Source organism: Erpetoichthys calabaricus, chromosome 1, assembly GCF_900747795.2.
Source record: "Erpetoichthys calabaricus chromosome 1, fErpCal1.3, whole genome shotgun sequence".
NCBI classification, from domain to species: Eukaryota; Metazoa; Chordata; class Cladistia; order Polypteriformes; family Polypteridae; genus Erpetoichthys; species Erpetoichthys calabaricus.
The window spans coordinates 158,399,249-158,418,400 of NC_041394.2; the positions used below are offsets into that span (position 1 = coordinate 158,399,249).

At 39.0% G+C, this 19,152-nt stretch overlaps 1 protein-coding gene across 5 annotated transcripts in view; it reads right to left on the minus strand.

Moving 5' to 3' along the window:
- Positions 1-19,152, minus strand: part of fgd4a (FYVE, RhoGEF and PH domain containing 4a) — a 334,505-nt gene that overhangs the window by 100,886 nt on the left and 214,467 nt on the right. For all 5 annotated transcript variants that reach the window (XM_051920352.1, XM_051920345.1, XM_051920360.1 and 2 more), the window contains 2 exons: positions 12,833-12,994; positions 2,964-3,123 (listed from right to left, as the gene is read on the minus strand). In XM_051920352.1, the coding sequence (XP_051776312.1) occupies positions 2,964-3,123; positions 12,833-12,994 (322 nt within the window). The remainder of the gene's footprint in view (positions 1-2,963; positions 3,124-12,832; positions 12,995-19,152) is intronic.

Consider the following 19,152-nt stretch of genomic DNA (forward strand, 5'->3'; position numbering starts at 1 on the left):
CCCGGGGTCTCTGGCGATGATTGAACTGAAGTAAATCCAGCGGAATGAAAAACAAACTGGATACAAAGCGCTATGTGAAAAATAGCAGGTAATGGTGGTTCGTTGTTGTTAATTGGAATCTCCGTCTTTCTCCTTTCTCTCCTACTCTTCTTTCCCTCCTGATCGTTTAAATCAAGAGTTCCCAAACTTTTTTCAGCCGCAGACCCCTTTACCAAAAACTTTTAAAACCGTCGACCCCCTAATTACATGCAATGGTTTTTCATATCCGCACTTGCTTTGATATGTTCGATAAGACAATGAACAGACATGTTTGTGCTACATGTATTTTCATGCATTCTTACGAGTGACTCTTTTAATGACACATTTTACCTTTTCGTTCGCATATTTGGTATGTAATGTGTTTTTTTTAAATGATTTTACTTCTTAATTAGGTACCTATTGGAATCATAGATATTTTGAAGTAACAAACAAATAGCAGTAGTAAGGGGGTCTATTTTTGCTGTCGTTGACCCCCAAATTTTTTCATTGAAACTATCGACCCCTAGAAAGTTCAAATCGACCCCAGGGGGTCAATATCGACCACTTTGGGAACTCTTGGTTTAAATAGTAAAGAGCCGGATGTAATTGATTGTGAACAGGTGCTTTCCATCTTGGGGCTGCGGTCTCTCTCCCTCATCTGTCCCCTCTGTATTTATGGGGACAACATTCACTGACGCACACATTAAAAACAGCAAACAGGACGATGGAAACAAAACGCACTCAGCACATACATTAAAAACACTATTACTATGTAGCCCCGCTACAATTTAACCCAGTTGGTCTGTTAAACTGAGAATATGCTTTACAGTATGACAAAATGCATAGAAATGACCCAGCATGTTCAGTGTTCCTAAACATTAGCTTGCAAAAGGGTTTTGGTATCAAAAAGTTGCAATTTAAGTGCATCATTTGGACATTTGGGATTAGCATTTTCCACTGTAAAGCACCTAAATGGAATGCATAATCAGCAAAGATTTGTATTTCATTGTACCTTTGGGGGTATAATGTATTTATTAAGATTTATTAATAGTACTCACTGCTAAAATATTTTACTGTTATACTGTATGATACCTGTATCAAGGATTGATTTTCAGGCTTAAATCAATAAAAGAATGATGGTTACAGGAAATGAACACAGGCTCATTTAACACTATATCATTTTGTGTCATAGTCAGGTTACCAATTTTCATTGGAAAGTAAATATGACTAAGCATATGCTGAAGTCAGTAAACATTTAAAAGAGTTTAGGCTGGATATGATGGACTTGGGCCTTAAAGAGTGCAAATACAAGGTTCCTCATTTTTGATGCAACTGAGAGTGTAATTGGAGTAAATCATCAAGAAGAACAGCTTTGCTGTATGTAATTTATTTAAAAAGTGACACAGATAACTGCAGTAAAAGTGATGGCTATAGAACAGGGGGTCCAACTCCAGTTCTGGTGGGCTGCAGTGGCTGCAGGTTTTCATTCTAACCCTTTTCCTAATCAGTGAACAGTTTTCACTGCTAATTAACTCATTTTCCTTTCATTTTAATAGCCCTGTTTTTAATGATTCAGTCCTCTGAATTTATTCTTTTCCTCATTAAATGGCAGCCAAACAGAAATAAGATGTGAAACGAGCCAACAGATGACCAACTAAATTGGAACGTCAAACTCCTGCCAATTTCACTCCAACTAGTTTCTTAATGAGAAGCCAATTCTTGCTGTTAATTAAAGTCGTTATGGAATATCATGACTTGTTGCTGCTCTCATTCTGCCACAGCAGACTGTTGATTTTCTGTTTTTTGTAAGACCACCATAAAGATGTTTTGGTGACCTGAGCAGACCAACATGACTGAGACCTTCACCTTTCTTTATTTTCTGGTTAGCTGGTCATGTGGCAGCTAGCTTTGTGTCTCATTATTGTTTGGCTGCTCATTAAGGAAAAAGAAACAACTAAGGGGTCTGAGTCACGTCAATTAAAACTTAGGCAAAACGGAATGGAGTTGTGACGATAGGCAGACTGGTGCAGGTGCAACAGTCTGTTTCTTAACATTGACAAGATGAAAGATATGATAGTTGACTTCAGAAAGGCCCATGTTATCTGGATCCCACTGCACATCAAGGGCTCTGTGGAAGAATTATTCAAGAACAACAAATTCCTCAATAATCAAAAAGGCACAGTGTTATCTCCAATTCCTTTGGCAGCTGAGGAAGGCATGCCTACCTGATTCCCATTCTCATCACACATTAAAGGGGCACCATTGAGTGCATTCTGACCAGCTGCATCACCACCTGGTTTGAGAACTGCAGTGTTTCTAAGTGCAAGGTCCTACAACTGATAATATACAGAGCAGAAAAGATCATTAAGACATCTCTACCCTCCAATAAAACATCTTTATTAAGTGTTGCATTCACAAAGCCTACAGCATTATGGAGGGCAGCTCCCACCTTTCCCATGGCCTCTGTCACACTTCCATTTGGCAGAAAGTATCATAGCATCTGAACCAATATATGCAGTAAATTTCTTATGACTGTTGTTTTTATTATTGTTTGTTGTTATTATACATTTATTTAATGCTATTTCTAAGTACTACCTATTATTTATTTATTATGTATTTATAGTATAGTATAGTAGTTTACTTGTCTTGGATTTGTCCTTTGTTTATGTATACGTTGCTTTGAGGTCCTGGAGAGTGTTATTCCAAACCACTGTGTGTTGAAATACTGTATATGGATGGTATGACAATAAAGCTACTTCACTTGACTTACTTCATAAACACAAAAAGCTACATTAAAACAGTTCTTGAATGGTAAAAGATAAGATATACTAAAATAACCAGGTTGTAAAGAAATAATATGCAGGAGTCTCACTCATATCATACCCGGTTAAAGTGTCATCAGATAAAACCATAATAGTGCCCTTCAGAGAACATTGCACTCCTACCTGCCTCCTTCAAAGTGGCTGATGAGGCTGGACACCTTGGAAGTTCCTAGTGCAGTGAGTTCTTCCATTCTGATTCTAGCAGCGTACTGTTGTCTTAAGACAGCTGGGTGACTTAAGGGCTCTGTTGCCGGACTAAGCAGGTGAGAAGGTTTTGGAGGCACTACAACAGAGGACATCATAACATATGAGCTTTATTAATAACAATGATGAATTCAAACACACTCATACATTTGCAATAAATTGTACAAAAGAATTATCGAATACAGAGCAATTTTAAAATAGGCTACAAGAAAATTAATATTTACAAAGGTACAGTAAATGACAAATTAACAATATATATTACATATACACATAAAATTAAATCTGTGCTTTCTCATCTGTTATAAAAGTGTAAATGAAAATGGTCACCTTTGAAAATATCTTTTAATGAGACAGGAATCAAAAGTAAGTCAGAAAGCATACCCAATGTAAATATGTTTGTCATTTAACAAAAGGTAATTTAACAGAAAAAGTAAGCAATACAATTTTTGTTTTTAATTGGAAGTAAATGCAGATAATGACAACAGTGGCAAATGACAACTTGCACCTTAAAAATGCTTCAGTGCATGTCATAAATTATAAGACACACTCTCTAGAACATAAACAAATCTTAACCCTTATTTTAGTCATATTTACAGAAAACATAAAATTTGTTCACACAGTTGCACTGACGTTACCCCAGCACTGAACAAAACTACCTCCCTAAATTAATGAGATCAGCTCACTCAAATAAAAAAAAAAATTCATAGAAATTGCTCAGAAAGGCATTTGACTTATCCTGTTATTCTGATTCTTCTTTCAGTTTAACACTAGAATTACCAAAGCCTACGAAAAAACTTGTAATTCCAGCCCACCTTTAAACCCTTTGCACCTCTCTGTCAGCAACTTTTGTCTTGTAAATATGTTGATCAACACAAGCAGCAAGCAGCCTGCTATACCATCTCCAAGCCACCAACCCCCCCAACTGCCACAGAAAGGGCGAGAAGGTCTCCCAGCTCAAGCCTTGATTATCTGGGAGTGAGCTACCTAGAGTTGTATAGGGTATGGCATGATTCACCAGCGTTTGTGTGTCAGCTTTTAATCCCTCCAGATCAGAGAATTTCCAATTCCATTTTCTCAAAACACCACTCACATCTACAATTATTCTCAGTTTTAAATAAAAACTAACAGCATCAGATCTGGGGTGGTGGTGGTGGGGGATTGTATCGTGATCATGACTTCTCAAGTATCTATTCTGGCGAGTTGTTTTGAGGGTATGTCCTTCTAGCTAATATACAGTATCATACATTTATACAGTATGTGTGTGTGTATACACATTGATGTTACTGGGTGTGTGGGAACTGTTAACATTTGAATCTGATGATTGCCTATAGCGCGGAACTGACCTCTCTGTACTATTCTTTCCTCTGCATGCTCTGGAGTACAAAAAGTGGACACTGACAAGATCGAAAAAAAAAAAAAAATGCAGTCACTGATTACAAGTGCAAGATGGAAGGGGTTTGGATGAATGGGGGTGGTGTGCTTGTTGTATTGTGATCGTGACTGAGAGAACAAAAAGTGGAAAAAAATGCTAACTTTTACAAGTACTATAAACTTACACTGGCGGTTACAGACACAAATCAAATGTATGTTTTTATTGTATAATATTAACAATAAGAGCAGCTCATTACTCAGTACGGTAAATTTGCAAGGCAGCTGGTATCAAACTCGCGACCTCTTGATTACAAGTCAGCAGTTCTTACCGCTGCACCACGGAAGCTGTTATATTATCCTTGTACCTTTTGTGAAAGTGTTTATTTGATATTTGGACTTCAGCCTTCACACATTATACACTTCATGTATAAAAAACATAAAAAATATTTTTATTTTAATGATGTGTTTACATAGATTGTTGTAGGCACGTAACACACATGAAATGCATGTGTTCCAAATAACGATATACCCTCTAAAACACCAGCACTTCACTCCCAGATAATCAAGGCTTGAGCTAGGAAAACTTTTTATACCAGGCTATAGGGAAAAAGTGGCCTGGTCAGTACAGCTTGTTGTATTGCACCACAACCATCATCAGGAGTGGAGAGGAAATGATGATTATGTAATATAGCAATAAGAAAAAATAATGTGGTATTATGGAGGAAGTAGATGAATGGACATTTGACTCCATATAATTTGTGTATATACAATTACTTCTTACGAACATCTTGTATTGAAACGTCTACACGTGGAAGTATGTCTGTCTGGCCCGGAAGTGAGAGGTGGAGTGGGGGTATGGGTGAGTCCAGCACGTCGGTAAAACGAAACCTCCAAAGAAAGTCGCTCACTTAGCCACTAATACAGAAGCGAGACAAGCACATTGGCAAAACAGTATCCCTTTTACTTTTCCTCCCCTTGGGCAGCACTGGCTTACACAGCTAGTTACTTTATATATATATGATTTTCTCTGAAATGTTCTAGGATCTGTTTAATGCCTTAAATATAAGTTATCATGAAAAATTTAGCATGTAGCAATGAATCCACTTATAGTCCTCATGCACACAGGCAGAAGGCAGACAATCCAGACCCCAACCACGAAACGATCCAGGATAAAACGAATAAGTACAGGTAACCCAACAGAAGGCAGGCAGAGAGACACGAACTTGAAACACAAATTACAAAAATTTTTTTTTCTTTTGGTCACCGGCCCCCTTTTTAAAAGCCGCACTGACATCCTTTGACCCCAACAGCCCCTGCACCCTCAGCAGAAGACCAATCGGAGCCACTGCAGGGACTACTGGGAATTACAGTTTCAAATTCTAGTAGAGCACGCTCTCGGATTGGCTACTTTCATCATCCTATGCTGTGTTTTCCTCTACGGTTACTTCCTGTTCTCTCTACACTGCAGTATTGCCACGAAAAAGCCATAAACAATTGCGGAGGATATTTGCGGTTTCCGCTAACAATTATTAGTTAGATTCTAAGGAAACATCTGCGAACCCTGAACCGCATCTTCACGGGGTTCTATTGTGTGTGTGTGTGTGTGGGTGTATATATATATATATATATATATATATACACACACGAGGTGAGACACAAAAAAATGGAGGTTGGCCGAACATGAATCATAGAACTACATCCCATCCTACACGCCCTCTCAAACCATCCGACCAGCTATATCCTGTAAATAGCCCAGTCAGTATTTGCACAATAATTGCTACATGAGTTGCCGCTATAATGTCGGGTGAAAAAAAATCGAACAGCGAATTAACATCAAATTACTCGCGAAATTGAACAAAACGGCCACAGAAACTTATGAAATGATAAAAACAGTGTATGGTGATAACAGTTTGTCTCGCACACAAGTTTCTGAGTGGTACAAACGCTTCAAGGAAGGACAAGAAAATGTTCAATGCCCAGGTCAACAGGGGGGTGACACCAAGACAACACTCCCACACACAATGCTCTTTCCGTAAAGCAGTTTTTGATTGACAAAAACATTCCTGTCCTCAACCATCCTCCCTATTCGCCCAATTTAGCTCTCTGTAATTTTTACTTGTTCCCGAAAATCAAAAGTGACCTGAAGGGAACACATTTTCTTCAATGGATGAAGTGAAGACAGAAACGGCAAGCCTGTTAAAGAGCCTCAAGCAAGAAGACTTCCAGTACTGTTTCAATCAATGAAAGATACGTATGGAGTGGTGTAGAGATCGGGAGAAGGAGTATATAGAAGGTGACAATGTTTAGAATGCTGTAATTTAATTCATCAATAAATATTTATTTCTCCCAATCTGGTTATTTTTGTGTCTCAACTCATAAATATATTTTATAGGCACTTTAGAAAAATATTTGTCTTAGATGTTTAATTTATGTCTTCTGGATTAGCATCAATAGAAAAGAGTGTATTTTAAAGCATATCTGCATCTTTGTGTCTGCATGTTTTTATAATGCACTAGCTGCATCAACTGTTGAAGAAAGGGAATATAATAAATGTAAAAAAAATATATGATATCTCTTTTCCTTTAAGGCCTGGTTGTCAGACTTGTGACGATGCAGGTTCGCTCCATGCTCCCATCTGACTTCTGGGAGCTCTTGAACCCGACACCGTTGGTAATGTCACCGATGAGCTAGGCAGTGAGGCACAACAAAGCAAGGGGATGGTGCAAAAAGTGCAAAAGTGCTTTTATTTAAAATCAACAAACAAAAACAAGGTGTCCAAATTAAAGTGCAGTGCATCAAAAATATTTAAATAACTTATCCATTAAAACAGATGTGAATCCATGGAGGTTAAAATCCAATAAATACATCCTTTTAAAAATAACGAGGTTAAAATAAAGGCTGGAAGCAGTCTTTCTTTAAAAAATTCGGTGCATACTTCTTTACCCCGGCTACTCCCCTGCTTCTCCCTTCCGGGCCCCGCAACAGGGGAGTCGCCCTACCAGCAAAATGCAGCTCCTTCAATACTGGTCCGGTAGCCCTCCAATCCCTCGCTATGTCGGGCTCCAGCCAGACCGAGACTTGGGTTTCTTCCCCCAGCGGCCAGGGTGCTCACGCTGGGGCTCAACACACCAAAAGCCTCCATGACTGCCACTGCCTTCTTGGCCTTACACGGCGAGCAATCCATGATCCTGGTCACACCTGCTCCTCTGAAAAGCTCAGCAGGAGTGACCCAATCCATCCACCCTGAGTGTCGGCCAAACATTCTCTCAGGGCTCTCCTTCCAGCTGCCTGCCTTTGCTCAAGCGAGCCTGTTGTCGCTCGCTCGCTCGCACTGGCTCCCCACTTCTCCAGCCTTCCTCTCCCTTAACCTCCGTCCTTCTGTATATTATTTTATATATTATACATAGATACACACGTTTCCCTCAGCGGTTGCTTCCCGTTCTCTCTACAGCACAGTATTGCTACGAAAAAAGCCATAAAAAATTGCAGAGGATATTTGCACTTTCCGCTATTAATTAACAATTAATAGTTAGGTTCTAAGGAAAAATCCGCAAACCCTGAACCACGTCTTCACGGGAGGTCTACTGTACATCATATAAGGGCACATTTGCAAGTGTGGTTGAATTTGTTCCAATTTTCAGCAACAAGTGAATTAGTATATTTGACAATTTAGCACTTTTAGTATGTCTTGAGAGAATGGCATTCTTCAAAGCACTGAAAGCAAGCATTTCATTTCTATTTTGTATCGTGAAAGGTCTGAGCCCTGCCAGTCTTATGAAGAGTATCTGTGTTCTTTTACTCAAACAGTTTACATAGCACTGGAGGAAGCAGCGAACAGGGTAGGAATGTGTTTGTCAGCATATCTGGTACTCACAGCCTGAAGAGTGTCGATTTGTTCTGTATATATTATGTAAGACTTTTCACAGCAGGCTGGTTCTTCTGTGTTCTCTAAACTCCTGTGTTCTGCAGTAAGTTGAACTTCACACATACTGTGACTAATCGAGCATGCAGAGTTTGTCTCCTGGTACAGAACAGGCTTCAGAGAATCCAATTAAGCAACAATCTGAAGGAAGCTTAGTTGGAACCCACAAGGCCCCAGCTTTTTCATTCTCTCTTAAATAAGCAAATAAGAAAGGCAAAATGAAAAGAATAAGGCTACACTACATTTCTGAGCAGAGCACTTCAAATCTCCTAACAAATTGTGTTTTGTTTTTGGTATTCTTTAATAATACTGTATTTGATAAGCACAGTGGGTAGCACTGTCATCTTATAGATCTAGCCACCTGGGATCAAAACTTACATCTGGACCATGCTTATGTGTAGTATACATACTCTCCTTGAGTCTGCGTGTGTTTTCGAATTTCCTCCAGGTATTTTGATTTTCCTTCCACAGAAAAAGAAACAAGGAGGGAGAGTTGGCTGGTGACTCCTAATGGGTTTTTTGTGAGTGTGAGTTTGGGTGTGTGTGTGTGTGCCTTGCAATGTATTACCAACTTCAGGGCTTTTCCTGACTTTCATTTAATGTTTCCGTGACTCTGTATTGGATGGTTTTCATCAGCCTTTACTCAAAGAAATTCCAGAGATATTGCAGGTCATGCCAGAAGCTAAGGCCATACTCTGCAAAGAAAAGCAAAGCAAAGAAAAACTTAATACAATTAAGGAGGCAATTATGGCTCATCAAAAGAAAATGTCTGTTCATTGGTTGTTTTTCTTTATTAGACTAAAAAGACTGTATAGCGCCCCCTTGGTGAAAAGACTTAAGAGAGTGGCATGGGATAGGCCTTGCATGAAAAGTAAAAGCCACTGCTGAACATTTAGTGTCTGTAAGGAGCCTTAACATCCTGACTGAAACAAGAAAATCTTCAAAACTTTCTACGGATGAAACAGGAGCATAGTGTAATGGCTCCACCATCAATGGGTAGATTATAAATGACTTTGCTATGGGCACAAATTGGGGAGATGACATAAAATTTGTTGAACTTAAATATCTTTTCTTAATCATTAAGGCAGGGGTGGGGAAAGTCAGTCCTGGAGGGCCGCAGTTGGTGCAGGTTTTTGTTCCAACCCAGTTGCTTAATTAGAAAACAATCTGTACCAATAATTTAATTTCATGACTTGTCAGTGCTTTAAATCTGCCATGTCAGGTCTTTCTCAAATCCTAGATTTTTTTTTCCTTTCTAAGGATATCACTTAAATGATTTGAAGTTCAAAACAGATTAATTCTCAGTCCTTCACTTTTTTTCTCTTCAATTTCCTACCAAGTATTTAATAAAACCAAATAGTGCATGATAAATACACACAGGTGTAAATGGAAACAAACTAAATGGAGAAATGCTGGTTTCTTTTGTTATTTGTATCTTATTGCTAATAAGAAGCAATTAAAAACCAAAATACAGCTAAATAAGACTAAAACAAGTAATACAGATTCAAAATCTTAGCAATTGAGACAATTAAAATGAAGCAGAAGTGTTACTTGAGCAATAAGGGCTTCTTATTAAGCAATTGGGTTGGAACAAAAACCTGCAGCCCTCCAGGACTGACTTTGCCCACCCTTGCATTAAGGTAATTGTTATCAACTCATATTAACTAACATAAATACACAGCACATAACCTGCATACCAACTTACTCCTTACCTTTTCACGATTTTAGGTAAAGGTTGTATTTCAACTGATTACATCTTAAGAAAAACTGAAAAAACTGAGGTGTTGTAAAACTTCAGACTGGTAATGTATCACTGTTGTCTGCAACAGAGAAAAATGACTCCAGGATGTTGAGAATAATACACTTTTCCAGTCATCTTCTGTCCAATGTCTTGTTCTTTCGCCCATTTTAATTTTTTCTTTTTACTTGCCAGTTTCACAAATGGCTTTTTCTTTGAAGCACTACCTCTAAGGCCAGCATCCCAGAGCCGTGATATCTCTGTTGAAGATGACACTGGTATTTGACGTGTATTTAACACCAGAATCACTGAAGCCTATGAAAAAACTCGTAATCCTGGGCTACCTTAAATTCCTTCACAACTCTCCATCAGCGTCTTCTGTTTTGCAAATGTTTCGATCAGCACAAGCAGCTTGCTATCCTATCCCCTACCGACTCAGTTTTACTTGCACATCAAGTTCTCCCAGCTCAAGTAATTTTTTCCTGGGTGTGAAGTGCTTGGAGCTGTATAGGGTAAATAATATATTGTCATTTGGAATACATACATTTGATGTGTGTTCTGTGTCTACAATGATCTATGTAAATGTAGGATGACAGGAAATGTGAGGCAGGAATTACTGAACACATAACCAAAATATGTTATGTTTTTGAGGTTTTAGTAATAATTGACAAAATGTAGACACATAGTGTATAATGTGTGAAGACTGAATTCCAAATATCAAATAAACGCTTTCACAAAAGGTACAAATAGTGTATAACAAAACAAGTGTGCTTTTATTCAAGAATATAATCGCAGAAAAAGAAGTTGGCTTTGGGTACAAAGTAGATACGTCCGCTTGGTTGGTGCAGCAGTAACAACCGCTGTCTCATAATCAAGAGGTTGGTGGTCCTCCAACATTTACCATTTTGAGTAGTGAACTGCTATTTTTATTACTATTATATAATAAAAACATACATTTAAATTGAATCTGTAATAGCCTGTGTAAATTTATGGTACTTGCAAAAATGACCATTTTGTTTTTTTTTTTTTTTCAGTTTTATTCTCAGTCACATTCACACTCCCCCCGATCTGACACTGCTAGTTTTCTAATAAAGACTGCAATAACAGAGGTGAACTCAGATGAGGACAAGGGTTCTACATCGGAGAAGAAGAACAAAAATCCTCCTCGCAAGAAACATCCACTCGCATATAAGAACAATGCAGCTGCACCAGGCGTAAAGGGGAAAGATGCCACCGTTTGGATGCAGCAACAGGTTGGGCATCATCCTGCCAGTGAATCTGACGCATGCATGTCCTTCAGCGAAACTGCAGGGTTTACAGAGCTTTCCAAGGTATTGTGCAAACTCCTGTTTACAATTATGTTTTGTGATGGTCTTTATATAAAAAAACATTTATATGTTACTTATATAAAAGCCAGATCGAATGTTATTTACCTTGATTTATTTACTTATCTACCTACAGCATAAAGTCACAAGCAGACTGCAGAGATTCCTGTGTTTGATAAACACGGGAATGCTGACAAAGTACACGTTCAATGCCACTCCTTATTCAGGAAAAGATACCAGTCATCCCACGGGAGAAAGACTTTATGAGACTAAGGTCATAAAGCTTACAAAACCGTTTCTGGACAAAGGTAGAACTGTAACAACAGTTGTGTAAAGTGCGACGGGAGCTTCCACCCGTACCTAAAGTCATTCACATACTGAAGTAGCATTGCACATGAAAGGAAGTTTACCATTAGGACAATGAAGGAATTGCTGTTGAAAATGGGGTTTAGCAGCCATAAGTGAATAATACATTAAAAATCAATAATTTCAAACACTAAAGGCCATTATACAGTCTATTAATGCCTTGCCTATGTTTTTTAATCAATTTCATGGTATCTAGAAAAAAAAGGTATGAATTTCTATCAAAAACATGAAAATTCCTGGGCAATTTTGTGAACAATAGCTTCCAACTCCAGCTTCATGACTCCGATTTCACAGCCTTGACCACAACTGTTGTCTTTTGTCCTGCAACAAGCCAGCATGCTTAAAAATGATCAAACGTTTTTCAGTAACTTCTTCCATAGACACAGCTCACCATGTCATGTGTCATTCTAATCTTGATTGCACCTAATCAATGAAACTTCCTCAGGTGGTCAGTCTCTGTAGCACCATTGCCACTGAAGTCTTGCCTGAATGCCACTGAATATCTGCTGCATTGCAAACCTGTCATTCATGTATATCATTTTTAAATCAGTTTTTTTTTTTTTTTTTTTTAACCTATCATGCTGATGCTTTGTCAGCTGCCAATTTATCAATTTAATATATATTGATATAATATATCAATTTTATAACTTTCACTATTTTAACTATTTCCCTGTGTTTGAATTACATTAGGGTGACATAGTTGGGTAGTGGTAGCACTACTGCCTTGCAACTAGAAAACTGGGGTTGAGGTCCTGGTGCTCCCTGAATGGACTTATGTGAACTTGTGATGCTAAATTAGTTATGGAGTGTGTATGTGTTTGTGTGTTTTCACCCTATGATGGGAAGGCACCCTATCTAGGGATTGTTCCTTTTCTTTGTCCGGTGCTTACTGGGCACCAACTTCCTTGTGACTCTGCTCTGAATAAGCGAGATTGGAAAATGGATGAATTATCCTGTAATTTTTGCTGGTACTACTGTACTACTCTGAATTGTATATAAAGTGAAGATTAATTTAAAACTGAACCATGCCAGAAAAGACCTTTTATTACAGGATGTAAAAACTCACCACTGGGCTTAGAGGCAGACAGCTGCTGGGGTAGCCTGCAGACTGGACTCCTTCCATTTATACCTTTTGCATCTCTTCTCCCAGTAGCAAGGCAATCTGTCTTCAGTGTGTTTCCATCGGAAGGTAGAGAGTTCTGCTCTGAAATTTTAGGGCTATTGCACTCTGATATACAAGTGGAAAAAAAAGAAATAGCATAGGAATTGGTCAATATATGAAATAATGAAGATTCAATAAGAATATAAAATAATAATATTATAAAAATGCTTCTAATATAAGCAGTTTTACAGGGATAGAATTTCAAAAAAATACCTTTGCATTTACCACAGAAAACTGTTTGCTTTGAATATACTTACATAACAACATAACATTTTAAAACCTGCTTAATTTAATTCAGATCCAGAGTGGTCAAAGACTATCCCAGCAGTACTCGGTGCAAGGCAGGAACCAAACAGGGACAGGGTGGCAGTCCACCACATGACAACTACAAACACTTATTAACTTGGCCAATTTAGAATCACCAATCAATCTATGTAAGTAACACATTCATCTTTAGGACGTGGGTGGTGGCTCTGAGGCTAAGGATCTGCGCCGGTATCCCGAAGGTTGCCGGTTCGAATCCCCGTCACTGCCAAAAGAGATCCTACTCTGCTGGGCCCTTGAGCAAGTCCCTTAACCTGTAATTGCTCCAGGGGGCGCTGTACAATGGCTGACCCTGCGCTCTGACCCCAAGGGGTATGCGAAAAAACTAACAAACACTGTTGTAAGTCGCTCTGGATAAGAGCGTCTACTAAATGATGTAAATGTTAAATGTTAAAACCCAGAGAGAAGACAACACAGACAAACGGGAAATGTGCACTCTCCATACAGACAGAGACTGGGTGTGGAATTTAAACCCAGGATGCTGAATCCATTAGGCCACAGCACCAATTTGTCTTTCAAAATGATTTACACATTTTAAAATATCTAAACATTCTCTTTTTCCCCATTTGAATACTGTACTGTATGATATTTTGGTGGAAAAACATTTTACATGAATATTCTACTTTTGAGTCATGTTACAAATATAATGTCATCTGTCTGGCCAAGGCTAAAGAAAACATGCAAATTAAGAAACAGACAAGTCTACAATGAATATAAAAATGATTACACAGTTTTGCTGCCACACAGTACCAGGAAGGAACTTTGCAGATTCATGTGCACTTTCTCTGGTTACCTAGTCTCCCCTGGAAGATGTGCATCCTACCTCAACTACCAATGCTAAACTGGAATATGCAAGTGTGGCAATGTCCTGCTGTCCCATTAAGGAATGGTTCCTTAATGGGACAGTAAGAAGTGCACACATACAATTCAGAATATTAAGACATTTACAGTATATCAGACATATTATACATCTTCTAAAGCTGAAATAAAAATTATGTCTAGCTTTCACTCTGGGAAATGATCACTCTCAAAAAACAATTAAGTAATAAGCAATTTGAAGCACACAATTTATCTTGAAAAGACTCACATAAAAATATTTTTCTAAAACACTTTTAGAACATTTCCAGAAAACTGACTTACAGAATAATCTCTGCCTTACCCTAACCTTTAGGGTTATGTACATTCTGCTCCTTTTACATTAAAAATTTGTTTCATGATGAGCAGTATGCCAGTTTTTCCATTGGAGTAAACCTACCTTACAACAAACCTCCAAATCAGAATTTCAGTTCACAGTGCCTTTCTTAATTTCTTTACAAATGTGGCTTTTCATATTTCGGAACCAATTCAAAATCTTTCAAAGCCAGTTAACAAGCTTAAAGTACATGCACGTTATACTTTATGGTTTCTATTACCAGTGTGGCTGATAATACTGTCAATTTAAGCTTAAAATAAGCAACAGCTTTAATTTTTCTCACCAATTTAAATTCCTTTAGACATACATAGCAGAAACCAAGCTATATATTGGTATGGTTCAAAAGATGTTGTGCACAAGATGACAGCACAAGATTGAGAGCATCTGAGCCTATGAGGTACACATCACATGTCTTGTATGATATTTCCCATATCAGACCCTTCTTTATTAGACTCATTTATCTAGCTATATACTGTAGCTTATGTAGAAAGGTGATACTAAAAGATTGATTACCTCAGTACTAACGTTGCTGTAGACCACAAATCTTCCGGTGCATCCAAGTTTTAAAAAAAATCTATTTATTGCAAGTCACTAACTCATAAGCTACATGCTTGATCACTTTAAAGTTATTTATATTATGCAGTGTGCATTTTGTTGAAAATTATCACATTATGTTTACAAGCAGATGTGCAATTCATAATAATGACTTGAACTGTACAGGTTGAGAATGCTGTAAACATTTTAAATATAATATACTTAAAACATGAAAGATATATAAAATAATCACCTACTTTCTAAACCACTTATCCTAAGTCATGGTTGTGGGGTTCCAATGCCTATCCTGGTAGCATTAGGCACAGAGCAGAAACCAAACCTCAAAGTCAGTTGCTGGGTCCATTCATGCATACCCTCAATGCACATTCATACTGATCAATTTAGATCTGCTAGTCCACATAAACTGTATACCTTTGGCATATGGGAGGAAAACTTGAGTACCTGGTGAAAAACCCATGTACTTATGCATATTGTTTTTGGTTTTTATGGGCATCGCTTCTGTGCATCACTTTGCCTTTCCAATTTCTACTTTTTAGCAATGTGAAAAAAGTGACTAAAGACAGAAAGAAACATTTTTGTCAATAAAGTAAAGAGCGAAACACATTTCAATGCTTTATTAGGTATTTCAGACACATATGTTGTTAATGATAATGGATCAAACTTGTACTTAGCAAGTCACAATCAGACAACAAAGAAAGATATTAAGAATAACACGTGGAAAGGAGGCAGGAATATTCACCTTTTAACATTCACAGCAAAGAAAACTGGGCCTGTTTACAAGATGGCATGAGAAACGTGGAGCAAATTCTTATTGCAAACTAGTAATGGATGTGAATTGCTGAAGTTCTTTGTCTATGTTGTTCACTTTGAAAAGCTATTGTTGATGGAGGTACAATGTGTGTGCATCAATGGCAACAGACTGATATTTTTACTTTCAGTTTATACATATACTGTGCATGTTTACACAGTGAACAAAGGTGTCAATTGGCAAGAAGACATAAAACAGTTCTGCACCAATTAAAATTTGAGAAGTTTCCTTCAGTCACTGGTATAATGATACACAGCAAAAAAAATTTTTGGGAGGTGGGGTGAGGGTTGTTCCTTATAAGTATGTACAAATGGCAGAGGAGGGGGTTATAAGCTGGAGGGAATTTGAGTTGGGTTTGTGGAAATAAAAAAAGATGTAATTGAACAAAATGTATGTGTGTATAGAAAATAGGACAGAGTGATGAAACTTGTTTGTGTTTTGCGTACGTGACAAGAAGCATGTATACTTTCTGGAAGTTTCTTTTCATGATGTGTGTGACAAGAAAATATACCTTTAGGGTAATGACTTTACAAAATTGGAAAAGTACAATGAGTCAGGATGCTATTTTTTGCTTACGTGGTCAACGATCAGGAGATTAGAAAGGTATAAAAGAACAAGGACATCTGCGCTCGAGGCAGATGAAGTGCGGTGTCCTAGGACTGTGTTTCTCTGACATTTTACCCTTGCTTGGTATGTATTAATAAAAGGTTTTGACTAATTTTAATTTTCTTCTCTGTCTTCAGTCACAAAAATCGTCCACAGTTTTGGCGCCCAACGTGGGGCAAGAGACGGCCGGTCGACTCCTCCAGCGAGACCATTTCAGTGATCCGTCTTACCAGCGGACTGCCGTTAACTTGAGATATCCGGCAGCAGAGCATGCAGCTCCGGCAAAAGTTAGGACTGCCCTGTCCTGAAACAGTTCTTGCGTGAGGAGCCCCTGGTCTCCTCTTTGCTACATCCACGGTGACTGAACGGATTTCCAGACAGAGCTTGCACATTTCCAGGCTGGGGTAAGCACCGGGGGATTTCCGAATATTTTTTATTTTCTAAATAACGGGAGGGCGAGTTTCCTGTTGACCGTCTAGTCATACTCATATCTCAACGGGTTGCTTAAGGTGATGGAGACTTGACCCAAGCAGTTTGACGCATACGAAAGGTCTGACGAAAGGATACTGGCCTCACCCATATCCTAGACTCGGCTGGACGTATTGATGTAGTATTCTGCTGAACCGAATCGGACACGAAGTCACCTGAGCTGGAATCCAGGGATGTGAGCGGACAGGCTAACGGGACGAGTAACGGGGTGGTATGGAAATATAAACCGAAAAGAGCACAGATTACAGGATTGCTGTTAGGACGAAATAAATAAATCTACATACAGAATAAGCAACAAAACCGTGTTCTCCTGGGAACTGGGACAGGACCGATAGTTAGGTGTCTCCCCTTGGGACTAAGAAGGGAACAGTTTAGGTTTAGTGAGTGGCACACTTAATGCCTTGCTGATTCATACGTACAAGGGATTAGGCGAATCAGTGTATAGTTGGAAAATTAAATACAGAACCCAGGAGAGCAAGGGGACATAATGGGAATTTATAACAGTAAGCCTGTTAATCGCCGCACAGGGGGATCAAAATCATTAGTGCTGGAGGGATTATTTTCGGAGGATCAACAGACGCTCCGTAAAAATGGGTCTCCTAGAAAATTTATAGAAAAGAAGACAGGTTTAGATTTATCCTATTATTTTTTTCCCCTCCTCAGAACCGACCTCAGACACCTCTATTATCCCCTCCTCTATTCCCCATTCCGACTGTCCCCCCCTGCACTACAACTAGCAGAAGTTTCCCCTGATGATTCCCCAGGCACAGACTCACCCTGTACTAGACAAACCCCCGTCTCCAAATGCACTCGAAGTCAAACCTCCACTCACAAACCAGCTCCAACTTTTTTCTCCTCTAATCCTTCACTTACTTGCCCTTTAATAGAAGTTCCCAATCCCCATTATAACCCTGCCCATCCAGCTGGACCCCAAAATCCCACAACAGTTATGATAAATCGGAATTGGGACATCCAAGAACTAAAAGATGTCGTGAATGCACTTCCAGATCCAAAGGAAGTAGGAGGACTAAAATTTGTTGAACAACTTGATCAATTAGATAGCATGTATAAGCCTAATGCTGCTGAATGGACCCAGGTACTTCGTCGAAAGTTTGGGACCACATGGGCCACTGTTAGCAGGGGTGTCCGCAATGACATTCCATGGGTATGGAACCCAGCTTTAACTCGAGGACAGGGGATAGGTGGAGAAGGCGAATTTAACTCACAATGGGAGGCGTTGAGACAAAATATTGCAGAAACATATAAAAAAGGAACGGACTGGTCTCTTATTTCTGCTGCAAAACAAAAGAGAGACGAAACAGTTGATGAATGGGCACATAGGATTCAAGACCTTATGGCTAATCACTCGGGCTTGGGAAATGCTGATGACCGCACCCGAGCTGCAGTTCCACCTTTTGTTTCCGGCTTGCGCCTTGATATACAAAACAAAGTCCGCACTTCCTGTATTGAGTGGGAAAGTGCCACGTTTGATGAAGTCAAACGACATGCTGAACAGGCCGAATCGGACTCTCATGCCAAATTATTGGCAGCACAGATGAACTATTATACCAGGAATGCTCCTGACCAAGGTCGAGGAAAAGGAAGGGGACGAGGACGAGGAAGAGGACGAGGTGGTTTTAGAGCTCCTCCTGTTGACCACACTAAGAATCCTTTTATTCCCTCTCCCTTTATTTCCAATGCTAATTCCTACTCTTGTTACGCCTGTGGTGAAACTGGACATTTTCATCGACAGTGCCCTCACAGACAGCAACAGCCCCCACCTCCCCTTATTCCATCTGTTTCCTCTGACACCCCTGACTAACAATACTGGCCATAGGAAAACACTGGGACCTCCAGCCACTCTTTTCAACTACCTTTGCTCACCCATAATTCAGAGACTGATCCTTTACTGACATTGTTTGTTGATGGCACTGAGACTGTTTTCTTAATCGATACTGGTGCCACTCGCTTGCTGGCAAAGGTCCCTACCTCGAACAAAACTGTTACTGTGCTTACTGCTTCTGGACAACCTCATCTTCTTCAAGTATCAAAACCTCTTCAAGTCCAGTCACGTCCTGGCGGACATACCTTACTGCATCGTTTTCTTTTGAATCAGCTTTGTTTTTTCTGTTCAACCCCAAAGTTGTTGTGTCAAATTACCCCTTACCCCAAACCCTCTTTTGCAGCATGGACTTTAGATATTTTCCCCACACACCATTCTCCTCAAAGCCCTACATTCATTTTCCCCTT